This window comes from Filobasidium floriforme, assembly GCF_021052385.1.
Source record: "Filobasidium floriforme strain CBS 6241 chromosome Unknown HD553scaffold_30, whole genome shotgun sequence".
NCBI classification, from domain to species: domain Eukaryota; kingdom Fungi; phylum Basidiomycota; class Tremellomycetes; order Filobasidiales; family Filobasidiaceae; genus Filobasidium; species Filobasidium floriforme.
The window spans coordinates 114,763-135,846 of NW_025763651.1; the positions used below are offsets into that span (position 1 = coordinate 114,763).

Sequence of the window (21,084 nt, forward strand, 5' to 3'; positions counted from 1 at the left end):
ATCATGATCTTGAACCAAACGGAGTTGTCGGCCGCACAATTCTCCCGCTACTGGTTGCCTGAAATGGTATGTCGGACATCAATGCTAATAGGGTGCAACAGTACGATGATGTGTGGGATATCCAACATAGATCCAGCAATGCGCTCACATACCTTGGCTGCCAGCCGCTTGATGCTGTCCCCGACCCCTTCCCCTTCCTCTGCCCCGGGTAGATACCCTTCCTCGGGGGTTATCTGGAGAGATAGCTGGAACTGTTGTAGCTCGACGGCCACGCTTCGATGGTCCGGCAACTGGGTGATCAGGCAGATCCTCATCGATTTCCAGCACCCTTTCTCTAGCTGCAGCCGCTAGATCAGTCTCAGGGACCGCTTTGACAGGATCCAATCCGATGTCATGGCAGAACCGGTTACAGAGATGACCATCAATGAAAGCATTGATTCCGGTCTCTCCAGCATCACCAATGCCGAGTTCCCCTTGTAGACTGCCAGCAGAGTAGGAGACTGTCAATACTAGTGGGACTGCATCAAGACAATCCACTTACGAGTGCAACATAGGATCAAAGAGGAGAATGTTGACCGAGGTGAACCAACCCTCAAGGTCGGAAAGAACCATACTGCGGCCACTAGCTTCATAGGCTAGATGAGCATAGGCCGATACAGTCCATGCTGACCTTGTTTCCCCTTGTCCAGCTTCAAGGGAACCTGAGTACCGGACAGGTTGTCCGTTCTGGAAGTCCTCCAATAACCAAGCTCGATCAGCCGGATGCTCAGTACCCTCTTCTCCTGGGCAAAACAAGACTCGAACTTTAGCAAAGGCTAGCGCTGTGCAAGAAGACCAAGTTATCATATTTGTAATACAGACCGACACAATTGAGCAAGCTTACGGATAGCCTGCCTCTCAGATGGCGTGCCAGCTATGGCCCGACTGAATTCTTCAACCCATATATCACCCCACATGTATGATTCGGCTTCAAGCTGTACCAAGCGGAGGATTGAGAGAGCCCTTGTATCATCCAGGACTTCGGGCTTGATCTCTTTCGCAACCATCTTGTTATTAGGAGCCAACCCAGTACTGCCTCCAGGGTGATCGTTAGAAGCAAATCGGGCCTGGAACATTATACTTGTCAGTTGCACTGTTACAACGCGTAAGGCTGGTTCAAAAGTAACTTCACCTCATAGCAGTTCCGGGTCTGACCCTGACCCAAAATCTTGTTGTCGATCCAGAGATAAGCATATTCAGTGCTATCGCTCCATTCAATGGCAGTCCGATCCCGGTTCCATGTTGCAAGGCTCTCGTAGACAAAAATCGGAGGATCACCTTGGCCAAAGGGGGGGCGTACTGCTGTCAGGGGGACTGGTAAAGATGATACATACCGTCGAGGTACAATGCTGCTGACCCTGGCCATGCTCATTTGAGGAGTGGCAGAGCTCCCTCGCAATCCTGAAGCGAAAGACAGAGGTGTCATCTCGTCCTCACCCTCCCCAAAATATTCAACCTGGTCCGCCCGAACCTCGATGGTCAAGGTGAGAGTATGGGCATTTGGATGATTGTCCCGTCCAGTAGTAAGATGGTTCATCTTTGCCCATCGGTGATAAACTCTAAGCTCCATATCATATTGAGTCTTCTCGATCAGTGTTCCTTTGCCCTTGCCGGGAAGGGACAGGGTAACAACTGCCGGCTTCTCGGGATCATCACTGGCATCCGCGTAATCCACCATCATCGCATCCGTCATCCAGCCGTCATCCATTTTGTAATCCCATTTGTCATCCCATCTGAGTTAATCATGGTGTGCGCTGTATGGTCCAGATGACAGACTCACATATTGATGAAACCCATGGGCCTATCCATTTGTGCGGTGTCCCAATAGTGGGTCTGAATCTTGCGGACCATAGTCCGGAGCATATCCTTGATTAAGGTATCCCGGCTGACGCTTAGGTAATGAGTATGCCCTTTCTTGGCCCGGCCTGAGTATCCGTTTGTCTCAGAATAGGTATAGTGAACCTCCAAGTTTGGGCCAGCAGCATGAGAGTTTCCCGAGCTAGCAGTGGTTACTCGTTGTTGCCCCTGGCGGGCTACTTGAGCAGCCCGAATAGCTGCGTGACCTCCTTCGTTTCCACCGGCAAGATTGTTTCGGAGACGGGTCCCATTTGCCTCATCTCTGTATGCTGAAAACATAGCAGGCAGGATACCTGGTGGGTCAAGCTTCAATGGCATATTGTGATTTGTTTATACCACAGGTACATACTATTGTTCGACTGCACAACCGGCACTGAGCTTGCCTTGACACACTCCGAACACATATCTTCCCCTCGTTTCTGTATCCTGCCATCTCGCATACATAGTTGAAGCGACTGGTGTGTGTGATCAGACAGGCTCAGAATAGCTCAGAAGTATTGTCATTACCCATACCTTGGACGCATTGATAGCAGCAGGTGAACCACGCTCAATTGCAATGTACGCACATCTGCCGCACTTGCTAACAGGTGATGTGTAGGCACCCTCTTGACAGGTGTTACAGGGGAAAATAGCAGGAGCAGTGGAGTCCATGTTGACTTATTCTTGTTTGATCAGATAAATGCTATGTCTGAGCTACAAGATTTTATTCTGTTGTTACAAACTAAAGGATTGCCCGAAGTAAAAGATCTGTGATAGCCGATGTTGTTTTTATCTACACACAAGACAATACGCGATTTAGGCCTCAACCCATTCGACGGCTGTAACCTGTCTCACTTGGCGCTCCCGATGTCGCGCCATCCAAGTGGCTGAGTCCGCGATCGACAATGAGCAACGGACGGACAATGTACCGCATGGATTCTCTTGGTGATCATATGACTTGAGAAACCAGAAATCGATCGAGCAGTCTTGTTACGACGGCCAAAAGCCTTCAAGATAGTCACTGTCTTTCCGACTGTGAGTTGTCTTGGCAACGAGACTGCATATCGATAGCGCGCGACGATGCGGTACAATTCTAGCCCGTAGATGTCGTTTCGTCTCGGCGTTCCATGGGGCCTCATCCTTGTCTCCTTGCTCGTTGGGTTGTTGCGGGAGAAGAAGACGAAACCATGATTCATAAGGGTCGAGTATGGCGGTCGTTTCCTCGTGCAGAATCATGTCGTTGAACCGACCAAGGACCCCACGCAGACTGAAGTAATAATGACCAGCATGGACAACAAGGACGACAAGTATACCACCGAACATATCGAGCTGGACCAGCAGGGCGGGAACACGCATAAACACGATACGCTTCACGTCAACTTCAGCAAAGATGATGTTCAGGGCGACTACGGGCAGACGATTACCGGTGATGAATCGCTCGGCCTCTGGGCCACTGCGCTCAAGTATAAGATGGCCACGGCAATTTGCTTCGCGATGACCGTCGCAGCTGCAGCTGATGGGTATCAAATCGGGATCGTCGGGAACATTATCGCCAACGAGGGCTTTGTCAGGCAATTTGGAACGCAGCGGAATGCGCAAGGAGAGCCGATCCTAGCGGCTGCGGTCTTGAGCGGGTGGAACAGTATTCAATCGGTCGGCCAGATCATTGGGATGACCACGACACCGTTGTGAGCGTTTCGATACTTCCTAGTCGGGCGCTTCGCTTTGCTGACAAGATCCGGTTTTGAAGCTTCGCGGAACGGTTCGGACGTAAACCCACCTTGTTCTACTTTTTAGGGCTGTTGGCGATCAGTATCCTGGTCGAGAGCGTCGCGAATAAATGGCAAGTATGGCTTGTTGCCAAGTTGTTCACCGGAGCCGGTGTTGGGTCATTACGTGAGTCCACAATCTCAAAAAATCGCTCCATGATATACCATGTCTTTCTAGCTTCAGGCGTGAGGCTGAAGTGAAGGTTCCATGCATAGAGTTCATGACCCCGACCTATGTGACGGAAATCGCGCCGGTCAAGATTAGAGGAAGTCTCCTGATGACCTACAACTTTTGGTTCGGATTCGGACAATTCGCTGCGACTTTGGCTCTACAACGGATGAACGCTACGGATCCTACCAATTTCAGGTTGCCTATCTATACTCAGGTAGATCGGGCAATATGATATTGACCCATCGTATGCTGGAAACTAATCGCTGATTTATGATTCGCGTGCTGGACAATATATAGTGGTCACAGATCGGGATCATGTTCATCATCTACCTCTTCGTCCCTGAATCCCCCGTTTGGGCCGTCAAACGAGGCAACGAGACTCTAGCTAGGAAATGCTTGAGGCGGATCAACCGCGGAGTGATCAACTTTGACGAGACCAGAGCTTATTTGGCTTTCCAGGTCAATCTAGCTCACGAAAAAGCCGAGGCAGAGAGGGTTGGGCGAGTTAGGTGGTACGCGATCTTCCAGGGGAGGAATGGTTGGAGGACGCTCGTCAGCGCGTGGCCTTTGATCTCTCAACAATTCTTGGGTCTGAGCTTGTTTTACTCTTACGTCTCATACTTCTTCTCGTAAGCCCAGATGCTTGAGTACATACATCTTAGAGACGTAGTCCTCTGACCTCTCATTTCCTCTTGTCCTAGCATTGTCGGTTTTGCTGACCCTTTCAGGGTGACCTGCATAACAAGCGGGATCGGTATGGCCTGTGGAGTCGCAGCTGCCTTTTTGGCGGAACGGGTCGGACGTCGCTACCTTCACAATATCGGAGCCACATGCATGTTGACGTGCTGTATCGTCGTCGGAATAATCTCGGTCGTCCCTCAAAACGGGGCTAGTAACACGCTCCTCGTCGCTTTTACTTGCTTGTGGGGTAGGTCGGGCTGAAACTTGTGCTGGGTCTTTCCGGTGGCTGATAATGTTACGCTCGGGCTATGGTATGTGGTCGTAGTACCTGGATCGACCCTACAAGCAGCGACAGCATGGGTCTACTGCGGCGAGATCTCGTCTGCTCGACTCCGTCCCTACACCGCCGGATTTGCAGCCGCCACCTCTTGCGTCATTGGGATCGTCGTTGGCGTGCTCGTCCCTTACATGTTGAACGAGACCGAATGGAACTTGGGCACAAAAACGGCCTGGTTTTACGCTGGGTTGGGAGCGCCTTGCGTTGTGCTCGCTTGGTTTATCATGCCTGAGACCGCTGGGTGAGTTCGACTTCGCGCTTGTTGATCACGTCTCAACAATATTATGCTGAAACATATCGTTCACTGCAGACGAACCCCGGCGGAACTCGACGAACTGTTCGAAAGACGTATCAAGGCCTGGAGGTTTGCCAAAACCCAAACCGCCGTCCAAAGAGCTATTGCTGCGGGTGGCCAGCCCGACGCGCTACGAGAGGAATCCGGCTAAGACTGATGAATTTCGGGACAACGTACTGGTTATGGGAGGAAAGAACAGCGCGCCTCGTAATCAGCCTGCGACTACGGTTTCGTGAATCTTTATGTACGATACTATCAGGAAGGGGACGGAGTGTAGCATATACCACAGCTTAGTTTTAATTTTAAGAGTCTACATTGAGCAGCAAGAGATATTCTGCCTCGCCTATGGGGGAGAAGCTTCGCATAATCAGGCCGCAGTCTTTCTTCGTGACAAGTGGTGATGAGCAGTGATATTTTTTGGGGCGGGGCAATGTATCTGTAGATTCGAACGGATGACAATGTCGTTTTGCTTGTCACCATTCGTTACGACTTACGGTCAAATCCAATCTTCGAATGTCAGGTCGCCCGACAGGTTCATCACTGATCATCGGAGCAGAGAGTATCTCATCCTATCGATTCATAGCGATCGCTAAGAATCTAAGCCCTGGTCATTAGCGCAACTACCTACAGTGGCAGCGGAAAGACTGTTGCTCTCTTCTCTCTCTTTCTCCAAAGACTGATGGCCTGGTGTCCCAATATAGTCACCCTGCCACTTCGCTTATCTGCCAGCGGGAGACCGGGTTGTCATAGAAAAGTTCGATCAGTCAGACCGGGAGTCGACAAACGCGCTCGATCCAGTAAACATCCCTCGCCCTAAATACCACGCGTCGCCTCCGCCAGATACAGCCGGCGTCTGAAGAACTCGGATTACCTTGCGTCCTGTCGGGTACTGCATTATCGTCTGGGCTATCGCTTCCGGTTGACCGGAAATATCGGGGGCAATTGAGCGAGAATTAGAGAGTTCTCTTTACCAATGAAAAGACGTCACTGCGTGATGTCAGAAGGATTCCCAACGATAATGACAACATCCTTGTCGTGGATTGTCACGTCAGAGTTTGGCAACAAGATTGCCAGGGAGGAGACCTGACGTTTAAAGAAACCGTCCAGCTTGTTTCCCCTCGTTCCCGGCACCCACGCTTCTTTCGGAGCTCAGGTCCAGAGCCGTCCAGCCCAGATCCCGCCTCTCCATATTTTTTCCGACGCCAGAGACTCCTGTCATGTGTCAGGTCCCAAAATGAGGAAGCAAGACCGCGATTCCCAAATCCCAATTCTTTTCGCCCAGCTTGATGTCCGTTACTACCAATCTCCATCCCCAAACCCATAATCCTGCAAAGGCAAGCCACGTCGCCTCACAGATGGATGCATTGGGATCCTTTTGAACTGCACAAAATCTCCTCACTAGCAGTTCATCTCGTCCCGTAAATCATACGTTACTTACACATGCCCGATCATGCCTTTGCCATTTGTACCACCCATAGCTTACTACACCCAATTCGAGCTGGCGCTCTGAGTAGCCACCATTTATATCTCTATTGTCCTATGATTAGTCATAAATTAGTAGAAGTCTATTGGGTTGTTTTACTCACAGGTCTTTTGCCGTTCAGGGCGTCGTCGATGGTGTCGAGGGGCCTCTGTGCAGCTTCCAAATCCATGTCCTTGTTCAGTGCGAGTTGGATCGCAACAGAGATGGCACCCAGATCATCGAGCACCATCTCAGGCAGGTGCAATGTGTGGTGGATGAGCTCCAGCCGCCTCGAAAGGTGAGCTGGTCAGAGAATTTTCAAGTGACTGGTATTGAGCTGTGATGCGGGCCCAAAGACAGGATGGCCCGGTTCCGTCCTTTGTGGGGGCGCAATCAATACGAGCGCTCTTGATGATGCAGGGCAAAGTCGAAAAGCCAGGGCTAGGGGGAAGAAGCGAATGGACAGTATGGAACAGATACAGGTGCTCGTTCAGTGGAAGCTGGACCGGATCAGGGACAGTATCAGGATAGTCGAGTACCATCTTGGACAGTTGGATTGTGGCGGGGTACATAAGCTTGAACCAGTTCAAAAGTCAGATCTTGTTGCAGTCATCCTATATGATCCCGCCAAAAGCCATCAGGTGTATCATATACCAGCAGATAATGCAATCTTTCAGGATATGACATCATATCTGACAGACTTAGTTGTCATGAGACCTCTTGATCGCAGAGATGTCATCAGCGACTTTGGCCAAGGCTGCTTTCCCCGCCCTGAGCTGAAGGTTTTCCATTGCCAAGACTACAACTCTCACCTTTAAAGCGGCGTTTTCTTCCTGGAGGGCAAGGGAGGACAATTGGTATGGATAGGGCTATAGCTCTTTATATGCATTTGTGATCTGCAGGCTCGCGTGGTGAATCGTTCGCACCTGTTCTGCGTTCTGCCAAAGTTGTCGTGTGCATAGAATCGCCGCGTCACAAGCGATCGTTCAACTTTAAGCAGCCTCACGATGGCTGCCTGCGCATTCTCTACGACTAATAGAAGCCTTGCTCCCGCTACTGAAGGTTTGCCGCCAATTCCATTTGATGTTATGCAGCAAGCGGTAGCACCGCCCAGACGAAGCTTTAGCGAACAATCTACCTGCTACCTGAAACATCCGCAGACAAGCGCTTACGTCACGTGAATTACTTCCGACTGGACCTGGGTCACGTGAAACCCAGCGTCCCCCATCGCTCGGATCCGACGCGACCAAGGGTGACGATATGATACTTATGAACAAGGTGACTTGCATGCACGACCAACGTCAACGAGGCCCCGACCACCATACCCGAGATCGCAATTGAACCATGTCTCTCTTCCCGCAAGACCCTGCTGAGGCATTCCTGCTCGCTCAGGTTCCGTCTGTCGCCGGACCATCCTCCTTATCGACTTATGGGAAACGCGAACTCCCAACAGAGCTCGTTCCACCGAGTCTGAGCTTGAAGAGCCGACGATTGTCTAGATCTCGCAGGAGTGGAGAAGCGGTTAGGAGAGGGGATGAGTTCACTGACGGTGTTCTCGGAGGAGTATCAGAGCAGGACAATGTCCATGAAGAGGGAAATGTTGATGCGGAGGAGGAAGAGGATGAACACCGTCGTCGAATTCCATCTCCCGAGGAGCATCGCGTATGGACAGAACGACGCCAACAAGCTCGTCAAGCTCAACTCGACGCTTCTCGTCCGAATATCCCGTCTAGTTTCAGCTCAAAACGCACGCAAACCGGCTCACAGTGGCACCCTTCGAACCTCAACCTAGACCCAGGGACGGGTATCATGGTAGCGGAAGACAAGCTCGGCCAAGAGACTCCCGGCGACGAGATCGACGACGACGACATTGCCGAATCGGGGGAGATGTGCGTGATATGTCTTCAACCTGTACAGGATCGGACCATCGTTGGGGATTGCGATCATTCGATCTTTTGTTTCGACTGTATAAACGTCTGGTCGAACCAGAGTCGGAAGTGTCCGTTGTGTACGGCACCTATCAGAGAATTTCTGGTGCACGGGCTAGATAGGAGGACAGGGCCTGTCAAGGTGAGCATGTCGTCTCCTCACGGTGCCTGCGTATTTCGATTCTTCAGGCTTAATGAAATCTATCCCACGCTGTCATGTAGTTTTACCTTCCCCCACTTCCCACGATCAACCCTTCCAACGCCCCTCTGAGCTCAACAACATTCGCCTCGTCCCTCCCACACCGCCGCCCTGTCCCTCCTTTCCGCAGAAGAGGACCCGACTTGCTCTACCCTGAGCGAGATCTCTGGGCCAGGACGCGTTCGGAGATGCGAGGGGAGAACGGGGAAGCTGAGGGGGAAGAGGCTTTGGAGAGGCAGATCGCGGGTAGGAGGGAGGTCTATAGGACGGGAAGGTTTGCCAAGGTGAGTAGCATAAGATGTGTGCTTGTAGACGAGGCAAGTGGAGGCTGATCAGATCTGGTGCGGTGGTTTGTGCTAAATGTAGCACTTGGGCAGCAACATACATACGAGGTATAGGCCATTACCCACTCCGAGACAGTTTGCGGATAACCCCGAGTATACTGCTGTAAGTCATATTCGGGGAATGGATCAATAAGTGTTTAGAGACTGACCCGACCTGATCTGATGACAGAGGGCTACTCTGTGGTTACGACGAGAGTTACGGGTCTGGAGGGATCTTGACGTAGAGGTACGCTAGAGGACAATCGTCGCGACGAAGAATGTGGAATTGACAAGAAATGTTTGTTTACCCCACAGTTCTTGACGACCTATATCATCTCCCTAATGAGATCGATTGATATTCGATCAGAGCCCGCTGTTAGGCTGCTAAGCGACTTCCTGGATATAAGGGGTAGCGAGGGGAGGGAGAGACAGGGGACGGAGCATTTCGTGCATGGTCAGTCGAACTGCTTGTCGTTCAGCATGGTTCTGGCTGATCAGCTAGTGTGTGATTAGAATTCGTCGCGTTTCTCAGGAGTCCGTATAGAGACCTGGCAGTGTACGACGCTGTCGTTCAAGTGAGTTGATTCTCAACAACTGGCTGCAATCGATTTGATACCAAAAATCTCGGTTCGCCAACAGTACGACCCTGATCGACCGGACGACCCCGACGAGGAGGACGAGGATGATTTCTTTTCACAAAGGCTGCGAGCTGGCCCAAGTCGCGAGAGGCGGAACTCGATCAAGATCAATGACAGGGACGATTTTGCCGCTCAAATCGTACTGGACGATGCCGACCTGAACCGAGTGGATGCCCTCGCTCGAGAGATGTTGCCGGAGAATAGGCCTAGGTCGCCTGTCAGGCGAGGACGGTCTATGTCGTTCTCGTCTGACGGAAGCTCGGAATCGCTATTGTCAAGAATCTCGCAGCGCAGGGAACGTCGCCCAGCGGACAGAAGACGCAAGCCCTCACCTTCATCGCCGCGGCGATGGGATCGGGATGACAGTTGGATCGCCCCGCCGTCTGTACTCGATCGGAAATGGGACGAAGCGGATTCGTGGGTAGACCAAGAGATGTTGAAAGAGGTCGAAGAGGAGCAGCGGTTGGACCGGGAGAGAGCTATGGCCTTGAACAAGGGCGGAAAAGTCAAGCCATCTAGGACCAAGACAAACGACTTGGGTTCAGATGAATTACTCGAGACGGACAAAGGTAGAGCACATATCGATGTTGCTCAAAGAGGCATGCGCGGCTGGGGAGAACCAGGCGATGCGGACGAGGCCATTGTGCTGCAGGACTCGGAGGCGGTCCCTGTTGACACGGTCCAACCGGTCCGGGTGCCCTTGGCCCTGCGGATCTTTGGCACCGGTGCAGCAGCAAATGAGGAGATTGTTGCTGATAGGTCAAGAGATAACACTCCGGAACAAGAGCGGGTCGATCCTGACGACGTTCTGAGTGAAGAAGAGGATGCCATGCTTGATGCTCAAGTTTGGGGTACAGAAGACGCCATCGATCTTGATCTTCTCGCTGAGAGGAAAGAGGAGAGGAAGAAACGTCGCGAGTCTGAGGCCGCAAATCAGCCCGCCATGATAGTTGCAGCGGTCCGAGAAGACGCCGCTGTCAATCAGGCGAGACAGGCGATCATCAACAATGCAAATCGGCGAGCCGAAAAGAAAGAACAGTTGCTAGCGAAATTGATTCGAGCCAAAATGCAACTGAGGGTTCGCAAGCAGATAGCGGACCCCATCATTTACGACAACGACGAAGAAGAAGATTCTTCTGCATCTTCAACGCCGGAGCAAGAGGTTGTCCCGGATCATATTATACGAGTCTCTCCGATCACGGAGGATCAGGCTCCGTCAGCGGACGCAGTTGAAGCCGAAGCGAGAGCGAAGGCCAAGGCGAAACTGCGTATGCGATTGATGCAGGAGAAGAAAAAACAGCAGCAGCAGCAACAGCAAACACTTTCAGAACCGTTGCAAGCAGAAACCTTACCAACAGATCAAGACACTCAGTCGGGGAAACCACCCTTGGACAGAGCTGCGATGCTTCGGGAAAAACTACTCAAAGCTCGACAACAAAAACAGGCGGTATCTATAGCATGACGACCCTATTACACCAATATGACATTATAACCTGACGAAGCGCACGACGTGTACATGACGCATGATGAGAGCGATAAACAAACAACAATTCCACAAAACACCTCGATCTGATCTATTGGTTGGCTCATGAAAACTGGGCCAAGATAGTCTTCGGGCAGCGGAGCGTCTCACTTCCCCTTCCTCCGTTGCTCCTCTTTACCTTCGACGACCTGCCTCAGGTGCCTCTTGGAAAGTAGACCCCGGGGTGATTCCTCCTTGCTTTGCGTTTGGGCTTGCAGCTGCAACGGCAAGGGCGATGGACAAGGCTCCGGCGTTAGAGGTGGCGGCGAGTCGGTAGTGAAATACATGGTCCGAGGCGACGAGGTTTGATCCGGTGTCAGCGGCGGACATGGCTGCTGAGAGACATGGGCTTGCGAGAGAGGCGACGAGGCGTTGGAAGACCTCGATGACGTGTTGGAAGCATTTGAGTTTCGATGGATCAGAAGCTTTGGCGGCCTGGGCCTGCCTGAAAGGCTAGGTCGCGCTTCAGGAGATCGAACCTGAGGCGTGGGCGAGAGTTGCAAGGCGTGCATCTCGCCGACGAGCTCCACCGGAGGAGACGGCGGGATATCGGCGAGGTGGCAGAAGTGTTTGCTCTTCAACGGGTCCTTGTCCTTGCCATCCCTCGTATGGGTATCGATGCGAGCGACGTACTTGGGCCTGTCGCCACTCTTCTTGAGCGGCTTTCGCATCATGTCTTCGGGAACCTGGTGGATTTGGCGGAACATGGTGATCGTCGGGATCGCTGGGCGAGAGTTGTGAGGGCTAGCTGATTGGTAAAGAGGAATACTTCACCCCATGCGATATCGGCTTGGGATGACGAGACAACCCGAATGAAGCGTCTCACGATCGGTGATCGCTGTCAATTCGACCCGGTGCTATTTATCGACTTGGATATGGGAATGAAGGTGGCGAATCCCCGACTTCTGGTCAATTCCCACGGATACTGTTGATGCTTCTCCCCCCAGATATATACCGTGACCCGGCAGTCCGTCGACAGGATACGGAGTCGATGGCGACCGAATCAAAGGAGGTACGCATCAAGTTGTCGGCGGCAACGTCGTGATTGTGGGGTGGAGACCCGTCTCAAGAAGCTCTCGTAGCGTCATGGCCGATAAAAGGACCGTCCCTTTCGCGACCCCAGTCAGATGATAAGCCTCGGAACCCTCGATCTCGATCGTCTTGACCGGCAAGGACTGCTGGCTGGACAGCGGCATAGCCGCCAAACCTGATCGCTGAATGCACATAGTATTGTGTGAACAAGGTATCCTAACTTGTACGATATTATATCCAAACCAGGTCATGATGAGCAACGACAAAGCTTGTAAGAAGAGGACGAGATGGGACGAGACGATATAGGTACGAGATGTTGATTGATGCGCGGTTGCATCCTAACACTCGGTAGATCGAAAATAGAAAGGACTTGTCGTGAAGGACCGTTCGGCAGTCCACGGATGGTGAAAGGGGTTGGATTTTCGATATACACTTGCTTGCGGTCTTGCTCCCTGGCGCCGTTCTCCTTTTTGATCTCTCGTATTTGTTCGTTCGGTGCCTTTAAACCACCACTATTGCTTCTTCGTCTCGATCGTCACCCGGTCCTAGATCTGAGTCTCGTTCACACCTTTGGTGATGCCCTCGGTCTCGTCGTTCCCCGAACCCTCGACAAAGTCATCCATCCCCTTGGCAGCGGCAAACGAAAACTTCTTTCGGTTCTCATTGCTGTTCTCGTTCTTGTTCTCGGACAACTTGGCGGCCTGCTGAGGGCCTTGTCGACGAGCTGCAGATCCCGAGGCGACGGTGAAACCGTCTTCGTCGATGATCGGCTCGACCGGAGCCTTTTGCTTGGGCTGAGCGGGGGGAGTTGTTGCGGCAGGGGAAGTAGCGGGCGCGTTGGCCGCAGGTCCTCGTCGCCATCCACCTTCAGCATTACCACCAGCAGCATGGCCTCCTCGTCTGTTAGGCATGTTTCGGGGGAAGTTTCCACCGGCAGCAGCCAAACCTCCACGGTTCATAGGAGGTTGACCTCTGACAGGTGCCTCGCCTTCGGTCGGCTTGGCGGCAGCGGGCTTCTCCTCGACCTTTCGCTCGGGCCTGGCTGCTCGCCAATCCGATCCGATCTTGCTAGGCTTGGCTTCAGACTCGACGCTCGGCGAGGTGACTTTAGGTTGAGCCCTAGCGGGGTGAGGCGATGCCTGGGCAGACGAAGTAGCTGTGCGAGGCGATATCGTCCATCAGTACAAGTGATCTGTCATCATGCCGTGCCGGACAAGAAAGGACTCACGAGTAGGCTCCTTGCTAGCAGGTTTACTTGAACGCCAGTTTGATTGCTCCAATTCCACTCGGGGAGCCGGAGCGGGTACCGACTCCTTCCTGACGACCTCGGGTCGGGGCGCGGGAGGCTCGGTCGCGGTAAACTTGCTTCCTCTCGACCACTGTCGAATCGACGCAACACGCACGAGTCAGTACGGCTCACAAGTCCGGCTCAAATCACAGCGCCTCGACTCACGGTCTCCTCGGCAGCCTGTCCAGACAAAACAATAGGTTCCCTCTCCATAAACCCTCCCTTGGATTTCGGTCCGTGCGAGGCTTCCCTTCCGAGAGTGACAGGAGCAGCTGGGGTGAAGTTTGAGGTCACAGGAGGCGCCTCTCGAGGAGGACGGTTCGACCTCCAATCGTCTGGCGTCTCGGCCAGGGGAGGAGGACGGTCACCACGAGGTTCACGTTCTCCACCGGTCATCCTATCCCGGAAGTTTCCACCTGCAGCCCCGTTGAACCCTCCTTCTGATCTCTGAGGACCCCCACCGCCTCGCTCGCCAAGCCCGCTGAACCCGGATTCTCGTCGAACGGGCGCAGGAGCGTCAGCGGTCGAGGTGAACTTGCTACCCCTGGCGGCACCCCAGTCCCTGTCGATAGGCGCGGCAGTAGGACCGGCCGAGTCGGCGTCGAATCGGTTGGAAGAGTAGGTACGGGAAGGAGTGGCACGGCTGGTAGTCGGCGATCGGGGAGGGAGAGGTCCGGATCGTCGCCATTGGTCGGCAGATTCGGCCATCGAGGCTCCACCGCCGAAACCACCTCCGAATCCACCCGTCTTGGCTGTAAGAGGTTATCACCTCCTTTCAGCCATCTGCTTCTCGACCTCTTTTGTCATATTTCGAGATTCGAGACTCGACGACTCACGAGGCTCGGCCACGCTGACCCTGACGGTCCTCCCCTGCATCTGTCCTCCGCTCCTCTCGAGCGCCTCCTTCAACCCGTCCAAGGTCGTAAACTCGACGTATCCGAACCCTTTAGGCTTGTCGTCGTGTCCCTTGATGAGCTTGGTGGAGACGGTCTATGGGTTTTGTGCGTTTGGTGTGATGTCGGTTCAAAATCGAGATGCAAAGTTCAGGTTGTAAAGTAAGACAGATGTAGTTGGTGCATAAGCTGTGTGATTCGAGAGAAGGAGCGAAATCCAACCATCGAGCAAAGACTTACCTCGATACCCTCAAAGAACCCCTGCAAATCATCCTCGATCGTCTCGAAAGCCAAGTTGCCAACGAAAGCCGTATAAGGCGGTCTCGTGGGCAAAGGCAACTCTTCCCTCCCTCCCCTGCCTTCTTGTCCGTCCCTACCTCCGAATCCACCACCACCACCGGCTCGGTCGAGGTACCGAGAAGAGGAACGGTCAGGGATGGAATCGAAGTAGCCGGGGTCGCCTCGTTTGAGGGCGTTGGGGTCTTTGACGCTGGCTGTGGGGGCGGGAGATGGGATAAAATAAGAAGAGAAGAGAAACAGAGACAGGTCAGGCTGGTTGTAAACGGGGGAGGATTATCGGGACTTGAAACTTGCGTGCGATAGGGATATCCTCCATCTCGTCGGCCCAGTTACCGGTAGCTACAACACAAAGTCAAAGTATAGGTTAGTCCTATGATCCTCGTTGATCCTGCTCGCGCGACGTCATCATGCTCGTCATCCGCCATCCAAGCTCTCCCACTGATTGATTGACGTCGAGCGAGCTTGTGAAACGCCTCAAAGACGTACCGGTATCGGCCAAAAAGGACGAGAGGTCCATCTTCTGTCCCTTCTTCTTAGGTGCTACATATCAAACGTGGGATCACACGATCAGCTCCATGCACCAGAGTCCATTTGCACTCGGTGCTCGACCGAGTTGTGGAGATTGAGGATGTACCCATGATTGCGAGCTGATGAGATTTGGTCTACTGGTTTAGCTGGGCTGAAGAAGTATGTATATGTCGATATGACGATATGCTATGAGTTTCGCTGGTGACATCGACGTTGACATCATCTCGACATCGACCTCTGCTCACTTGTTCGTCACCAAATCGCGAAAAGTCGAAAGATACGCGAGGGGGGGGGGGCGGAACCAATTAGAAGCGCATGATCGTGCGGAGGATGACGGCATGGCAGAGGTAAGCGCATCCGGGGTCACCGGGCATCGTGTTTCATAACGTTTCATGTTTCTGAGTCTTCTCATGAACGCAAGACCAGCTCGATCTGGCCCGACTCGGCAGTTGGAGAACAAGATGATAGAAACATACATCATGATCTCTGGTATTTACTGCTTCTGGATTCGGCACTCTTGACAGCTAAAGCCGGAGTTTTCTCTTGAAGATGTGAAGTACCATATGTCATCTTCAATTCACCACCGCCACGTTCCGAATCGGCCGGTCTCATCCATTAATTAAGAGGCTTCATTCTTCGAAACCGTCTCAATCCGAGTGAAATCGAAATCATCAACAACGAAGGGTATTCTGCCGATTGCGAGTGAAACGTACTTGGTTCCAGGCTGTTGAAGGCTTCGAATTGTGAACCAAATCTTGGTCGAGCACTGACAACTGGTACTGCAACTTGTTCCCCCAGGATTTTGGTGACACGGTGAACAAGACGGTTGAAGAGTAATCTTGTTCACATGGCGGCGCCGAATCTTCTCGACTAGAAGCAGAGGGTGAGGGAGAGACAGGTTTAGTCCCGGGACGTCTGCGACGAGGAGGCGCCAGATATCTCGTTTTGGCAAGGACTGGTTTAGTCGGTAGCTTGGCGGGTGATTTGACTTTCGGATCGAGAGAGGCTGCGGAATTATTGCCAAGTCTCCTTCTTTCCCTTTCCGCTCGACCGATTTCCGAGGGGGGCAAAGTGGATGATGAATGGTCCGGTAAAGTACTGTCCGGATGGACGGTGATGTGAGATCCTGTATCCACGAAACCCTCATCGAAAGAGTGGATCAATCCCGCCGAGTAAGGTGGGGTTGATTCCCTGTACGCTGTGGCGTTTGTCGAATCGTAGAATCGCTCGAAATCTAGCGAAAAGTCACTCATGCCTGGGCTTTGAGCAGCCGGCGTGCTTTTCATATCGCTCCGCCTATGGTCGCTCCACTCATGGTTATCGATCGGAATCCAGCTCCTTCCACCATCGACGTTGCTATGGACATCGATCGGAATGTTGTTGGAACCTCCCACTACGACACGGCTTAGTCCCCTTTTGTCGATGACAATGACACCGCTCGGTCTTCTATCATCGACAGCTGCAACGCTCAGTACGTAGAGCAGACACCACTGGTGCCCAATTGTTCACGCAGAAACTTACCCCCTCCTCGGATTTCGACGAGCCAGCCATGTACATCCTGTTGGAGTTTGGGATGAGAAAAGATTGTCGAGGTTGTCGCTGGGTTTTGAGAGGGGGATGGTTGCTGAAAGTATGATATAAGTATGCTACATCGTATTCCCGTTCTTTTTGTATCATTTGTGAGGCTAAAGACTTCCATCCCCCTCGAAACCTACTGATACATCCTTTGTGCTGCGTTCCAGGGATCAGGCCAAACAGGAGCGATGTCATCGGCTGATCTTGCAATGACGACGAACTACACAAAAGCTGATCAAACTACAGATTGGGTAAAAAGTATTTGACGCCTTGGGTCGACTCTGAATGCAGAATCTGTTCAGCAAGACAGCCGATGTGGTATGTTTCGTGATGAGCGAATATTGTTTCGACAATGGCGTCAGCGTCTGGCACGCTAACGCCATCTCAAACGGGGCTGAATCGACTTGTTCAGCCTACAATATGAGCCCGATACGTTGCGAATCATGCGTGCATTCGACAAAGACGCTCAAATACAACCAAATCTGATCCGCTCATTTGCTAAGCGCACTTTCTTCGGAACCGTCTTTTGTATCAGTCGTCATCTCTTGAGTCGATGCGACTGTGACTGATTTCTGTTGATCTGCCGAGCCGGGGTTGGGTTCGGTCGAACCTTCGCTTGCCGTACCAAGAATTCAGCAAGAACCTTCCAATCTTCCGGCGCAATGTCCGTTTCGACGATGGCGTTTGTGTTTGGCTGTGCATAGCGCGCTTCTCTCCTCCTGACATGGGTAGCGAAGTACGTCTTGGTCGACGCATCCATTTCGTTGTTTGTCGATGCTGGAGTGGGGTTGGGCATGGGTGATACTCTACAGAAATGATTTGTCCAGCTGCAACTGTAGCTCATCTCTTCACTATAGTTTGCAAGAGCTTCTACCTCCGAATATCTCTTGCCTGAAGTATAGAATCAGGCTCGCTCTCCTGTCCAAGATCTCAAAATCCTTTGTTCAGAATGATGGCAGTCCTTTGTGGTAAATTTCGTGACATCCATTGTGAGGAATTGGTGACATCCATTGTGACTGGCTTGTGTTCTGCTTTCTCTTACCGATGTTTACAAAAGGAAAAACTCCTTTCACTCGACTCAACAGGATACCGATACGCAGCTAGCTTAAGTTGTACTAGCACGCCGAAAGTTTGGTATCAGTGTATCAGCTGATCCAGCTGATCACCAATACTCCTACTTATCTGAAGAGTCGATCGTGATGGCTGTATGCTGTGCGAGATCAACCTTGACAAAACAGTATGACTCCCTCGACAACTCGATGTACCAGTGCGAGACCTATTCGGCGTGCTATTATGATTCCAAAATGTGAGAACGGATTACTGTGCAGCTGTAAACGACCCGACATACAGTAAGATATCTCCATGTCGTGGGGCCGTCGATCGAGGGGCTTGCATCCTTCGGTGGAACAATCACGTGTGTCGCTTTTACCTTGAAGGTGTCATTGAAAGCTGCATCGTTAGCTATTGGTAAGCGGTCTTACGATAATACCGCAAGTGGAGTAACCCTATGCCCTGTGTTGGCATCATGACGACAGGAAGACGCCGAGACATCGGTTCTGCGCTCTAATTAGCGGGAGATTTGCTGCGATTGATTGAGTGAGGTTGTGCAGCAGACTGAAGGCAAAAGGGCGCAAGAACGATGGGCTTCTTTGGGCCCGATTGTAAACCATCACAGTGACATTGTGGGAGGATCCGGATGAGGTAAAAGGCGCCAATAAGGTACCCTGGAATCCGGCTGCTGATGGAGGTGATCAGAACGATGCTTCGTGATCAGACAGTAACGAGTATACAAGGCTTTGCTAACGGTTCGCTAGAGGTGGTATGGTTTTACTTGTGAAGCTTGAGTCTTTGATTCAGCCTTTGATTGAGTCTTTCATGATATCTTCGCTGCTTCTCTTCTTCCTCCTGGCGTGCCATCTCCCTGAACATGGCCCTTTTGTTGAAATACGGAGCACGAATCTGAAGAAGATTTCAACAAGTGTACGAGTAGTTCATTTCAACTATCTAAATTGATGAACGTGTCTGCTTACTGTCGTAGCACCAGTCTTCCTCTTGGTGGGTTTCGCAATCTTCTGTGAGCTCGACGAGGCTTCCTCAGCTTTGCCAGCTGTCTGATCCCAGCAGCTTCCGCTTATGGAGAAACTCTCCTCCTCGGGATGGTAATCGCTAACATCACCTGAACATTTGCCAAGTACCGAATCAGATTCCGAGTCAGATTCCGCAATCTCGAGCTTCGAGAACGGGAATCGGATTCAGTTTGGAATCGTGCTCAGGTGACAGCGATGACGAGCTCACTGGCATTGTTCTCTTGACCGATGCCTTCCCTTTGCTCTTTTCGACAGTAACAGTAGCCTTGCGCTTTCTTTTGGACGTCTCTCTGCCTCGGCTGGACGGCGGAGATGCGGCCGGACGTTTCCCTTGATTTTTCGGTTGGTACTCATCGTCAGACTGTTCATCGTCAGTGGATTTCCCTATAGATGTGGAACTCTCTGTATGGCTGGATTCCCTTCCAAGCGTGAGACTCCCCGCATTACGGTGTCCTCGTCTCTGAGGGCCTCGAGTCTCGGCTCCCCCTCTTCCAGATCCTCGTTCTTCGGGTCGATACTCATTTTCGAATTGTTCATCATCAGTGCTTTCCCCTCCAGATGCGGACCTCTCTATATTGCTGGACTCTCCTCCAGACGCAAGACTCTCCTCATTGCTGTTGAATCGTCGCTTGCGTCTTCGTCTCTCGGATCTTTTCCTCTCGGTTCTTCGTCTCTGGGGCCGATAATCATCGTCGGACTGTGCCTCATCATCAGTGGATGTCTCCTCAAATTCGGACCCCTCTGAACTGCTAGAATCTCGTCCAGATTTGGAAGCACCCGAGTCGCTAGATTCCTCTGCCTATTCTCGAAACAAGATCATTGCATGTCTCGTGTAAACAAGTTTAAAATACTCACATCTTCACCATTGGAAGAAGAGCCTTTATCTTTGTTGGACCAAGGGAGCTGCACCTCGATGGTGTCCTTCGGATCGGATACATAATCATCATCAAGGTTCACCTGATTGTTGCTAACACTTTCCTGCATGGTGGAAGAAGAAGAATGCGAGACGATTCAACTCTCGAATGGTTAGTCTATGAGAGTGAGCGGATCGCAGTCAAAGTGACAGGAAGTAGATAACTCTTAGTGTGCTAGACTATATACCCACCTTGGCACCAACCCTTCCTTTGTTCACGCTCATGAGCCATTTTCATCCCACTAGTCAAGGCTATAGAAGAGGAGAACATCGGCTGATCTGAAAAGCTCTCCAATGCCACGTGCGAACATCAAAGGAAATCGTTTCAGATAGCTCGTGATCGTATAAGATGGCTTGACACGCTGAGACAGTTTCGGCCGAACAAAGCGGAAGCAAAAGGTCGATCCCCATGACCTTTTCCGATCCAGGCAGTTGTAGTGATAATCTGTATGCCAGCGATCTATCTAGCGGGTCTAAGGCATGGTCAAATCTCATGCGTCCACTTCCAGCAACCCTTCAGGAATTCATTACGCTCTATAAGTGATGCTTTGGCACGACCTCTATCCATCCTAGCTTCTGCGCATCTGTCGACAGGTTCAGTCCGAAAACATGGGATTTTTGGTATGGGTCACAAGAGATCCCGAAAATCAGTTTCAGCATTAGACATCATCTTTCGATACTTCAGCATCGCTCCGCAGCCGCTGACTGGTAACAACCTCTGCATCGCCTGCGCACTCGGTCGTAATGCGGCGTGTACAGTAAAACTTGCGCCACGATGAGAGGGCGATCTTCGAATACGTTGCAGTCATATGACCTTATAGCCTTTCTAAACATCACTGAAGAAACCTGAACCTACCGATCTCTTGCCCGATGTTTTCAGCTTTCGGCGCGTATGGCTTTGTCTCGTCGTCTAAAAAGCGGGATGACCGAGCTCTCGGCCGATCCGACCATGCCAGTCTTACTGATGCAGCCTACCGTAGCTTTCTCAACCCTTCCTGCACAAGTTGATGGATGACGAATGATTTCGAAGTTGAACCCGCTGTTCATCGGACAATGCCGAACAAAACTTATGGTAACAAAATGAGGATTCACGACTAGGCTGTGACAGACGGCTGATATGTGTTGACGGCGATCATTACAAGATCGGCCAAGTTTCAAAGACATGGCCCCCTTGGGCCTCGTTAAATGGCACTTGGCTTTCACCTGCTGCATGAGCTATAACATAGATATCCCTCCTATGAACGCCATGTGGACAGGCTTGCTGTTT

General features: G+C 51.8%; 6 protein-coding genes across 6 annotated transcripts; 2 read left to right on the top strand and 4 right to left on the bottom strand.

Moving 5' to 3' along the window:
* Positions 1-144: 144 nt before the first annotated feature.
* On the bottom strand, positions 145-846 carry HD553DRAFT_278413 (kinase-like domain-containing protein; the record flags this gene model as incomplete). The annotated part of the gene is made up of 2 exons (XM_046178046.1): positions 145-481; positions 542-846. 2 exons carry the CDS (start codon positions 844-846, stop codon positions 145-147), a joined length of 642 nt encoding a protein of 213 aa, XP_046032570.1.
* Positions 847-3,153: 2,307 nt separating this feature from the next.
* HD553DRAFT_332813 (general substrate transporter) lies at positions 3,154-5,280 on the top strand (the record flags this gene model as incomplete). The annotated part of the gene is made up of 8 exons (XM_046182075.1): positions 3,154-3,270; positions 3,292-3,563; positions 3,626-3,771; positions 3,861-4,030; positions 4,114-4,445; positions 4,518-4,744; positions 4,823-5,075; positions 5,145-5,280. The coding sequence occupies 8 exons, from the start codon at positions 3,154-3,156 to the stop codon at positions 5,278-5,280; spliced, it is 1,653 nt and encodes a 550-aa protein (XP_046032571.1).
* Positions 5,281-7,913: 2,633 nt separating this feature from the next.
* Positions 7,914-11,225, top strand: HD553DRAFT_165834 (uncharacterized protein). The gene is made up of 7 exons (XM_046176857.1): positions 7,914-8,661; positions 8,742-9,002; positions 9,085-9,165; positions 9,232-9,288; positions 9,357-9,495; positions 9,555-9,616; positions 9,681-11,225. Exons 1-7 carry the CDS (start codon positions 7,936-7,938, stop codon positions 11,139-11,141), a joined length of 2,787 nt encoding a protein of 928 aa, XP_046032572.1. The 5' UTR covers positions 7,914-7,935; the 3' UTR covers positions 11,142-11,225.
* Positions 11,226-11,308: 83 nt separating this feature from the next.
* HD553DRAFT_346459 (uncharacterized protein) lies at positions 11,309-11,908 on the bottom strand (the record flags this gene model as incomplete). Its single annotated transcript, XM_046183203.1, has 1 exon — positions 11,309-11,908. One exon carries the CDS (start codon positions 11,906-11,908, stop codon positions 11,309-11,311), a length of 600 nt encoding a protein of 199 aa, XP_046032573.1.
* Positions 11,909-12,631: 723 nt separating this feature from the next.
* Positions 12,632-15,455, bottom strand: HD553DRAFT_165824 (uncharacterized protein). Its single transcript, XM_046176856.1, has 9 exons — positions 15,349-15,455; positions 15,201-15,254; positions 15,009-15,053; positions 14,655-14,908; positions 14,358-14,511; positions 13,687-14,273; positions 13,462-13,612; positions 13,126-13,389; positions 12,632-12,945 (listed from the first exon to the last, which is right to left on the bottom strand). The coding sequence occupies exons 1-9, from the start codon at positions 15,350-15,352 to the stop codon at positions 12,779-12,781; spliced, it is 1,680 nt and encodes a 559-aa protein (XP_046032574.1). The 5' UTR covers positions 15,353-15,455; the 3' UTR covers positions 12,632-12,778.
* A 3,143-nt stretch (positions 15,456-18,598) lies between these two features.
* On the bottom strand, positions 18,599-19,888 carry HD553DRAFT_365691 (uncharacterized protein; the record flags this gene model as incomplete). Its single annotated transcript, XM_046184074.1, has 4 exons — positions 18,599-18,776; positions 18,848-19,048; positions 19,113-19,703; positions 19,760-19,888. The coding sequence occupies 4 exons, from the start codon at positions 19,886-19,888 to the stop codon at positions 18,645-18,647; spliced, it is 1,053 nt and encodes a 350-aa protein (XP_046032575.1). The 3' UTR covers positions 18,599-18,644.
* Positions 19,889-21,084: the final 1,196 nt, after the last annotated feature.

Coding starts and splice junctions, on each gene's coding strand:
- HD553DRAFT_165834 (XM_046176857.1), top strand. CDS start 7,936: ATGTCTCTCTTCCCGCAAGACCCTGCTGAGGCATTCCTGCTCGCTCAG. Junction 8,662..8,741: donor GGAGGACAGGGCCTGTCAAG/GTGAGCATGTCG, acceptor GCTGTCATGTAG/TTTTACCTTCCCCCACTTCC. Junction 9,496..9,554: donor GACGGAGCATTTCGTGCATG/GTCAGTCGAACT, acceptor GTGTGTGATTAG/AATTCGTCGCGTTTCTCAGG.
- HD553DRAFT_165824 (XM_046176856.1), bottom strand. Junction 15,054..15,200: donor GTCCTTTTTGGCCGATACCG/GTACGTCTTTGA, acceptor TTTGTGTTGTAG/CTACCGGTAACTGGGCCGAC. Junction 12,946..13,125: donor CATGCCTAACAGACGAGGAG/GCCATGCTGCTG, acceptor CTCGTCGACAAG/GCCCTCAGCAGGCCGCCAAG.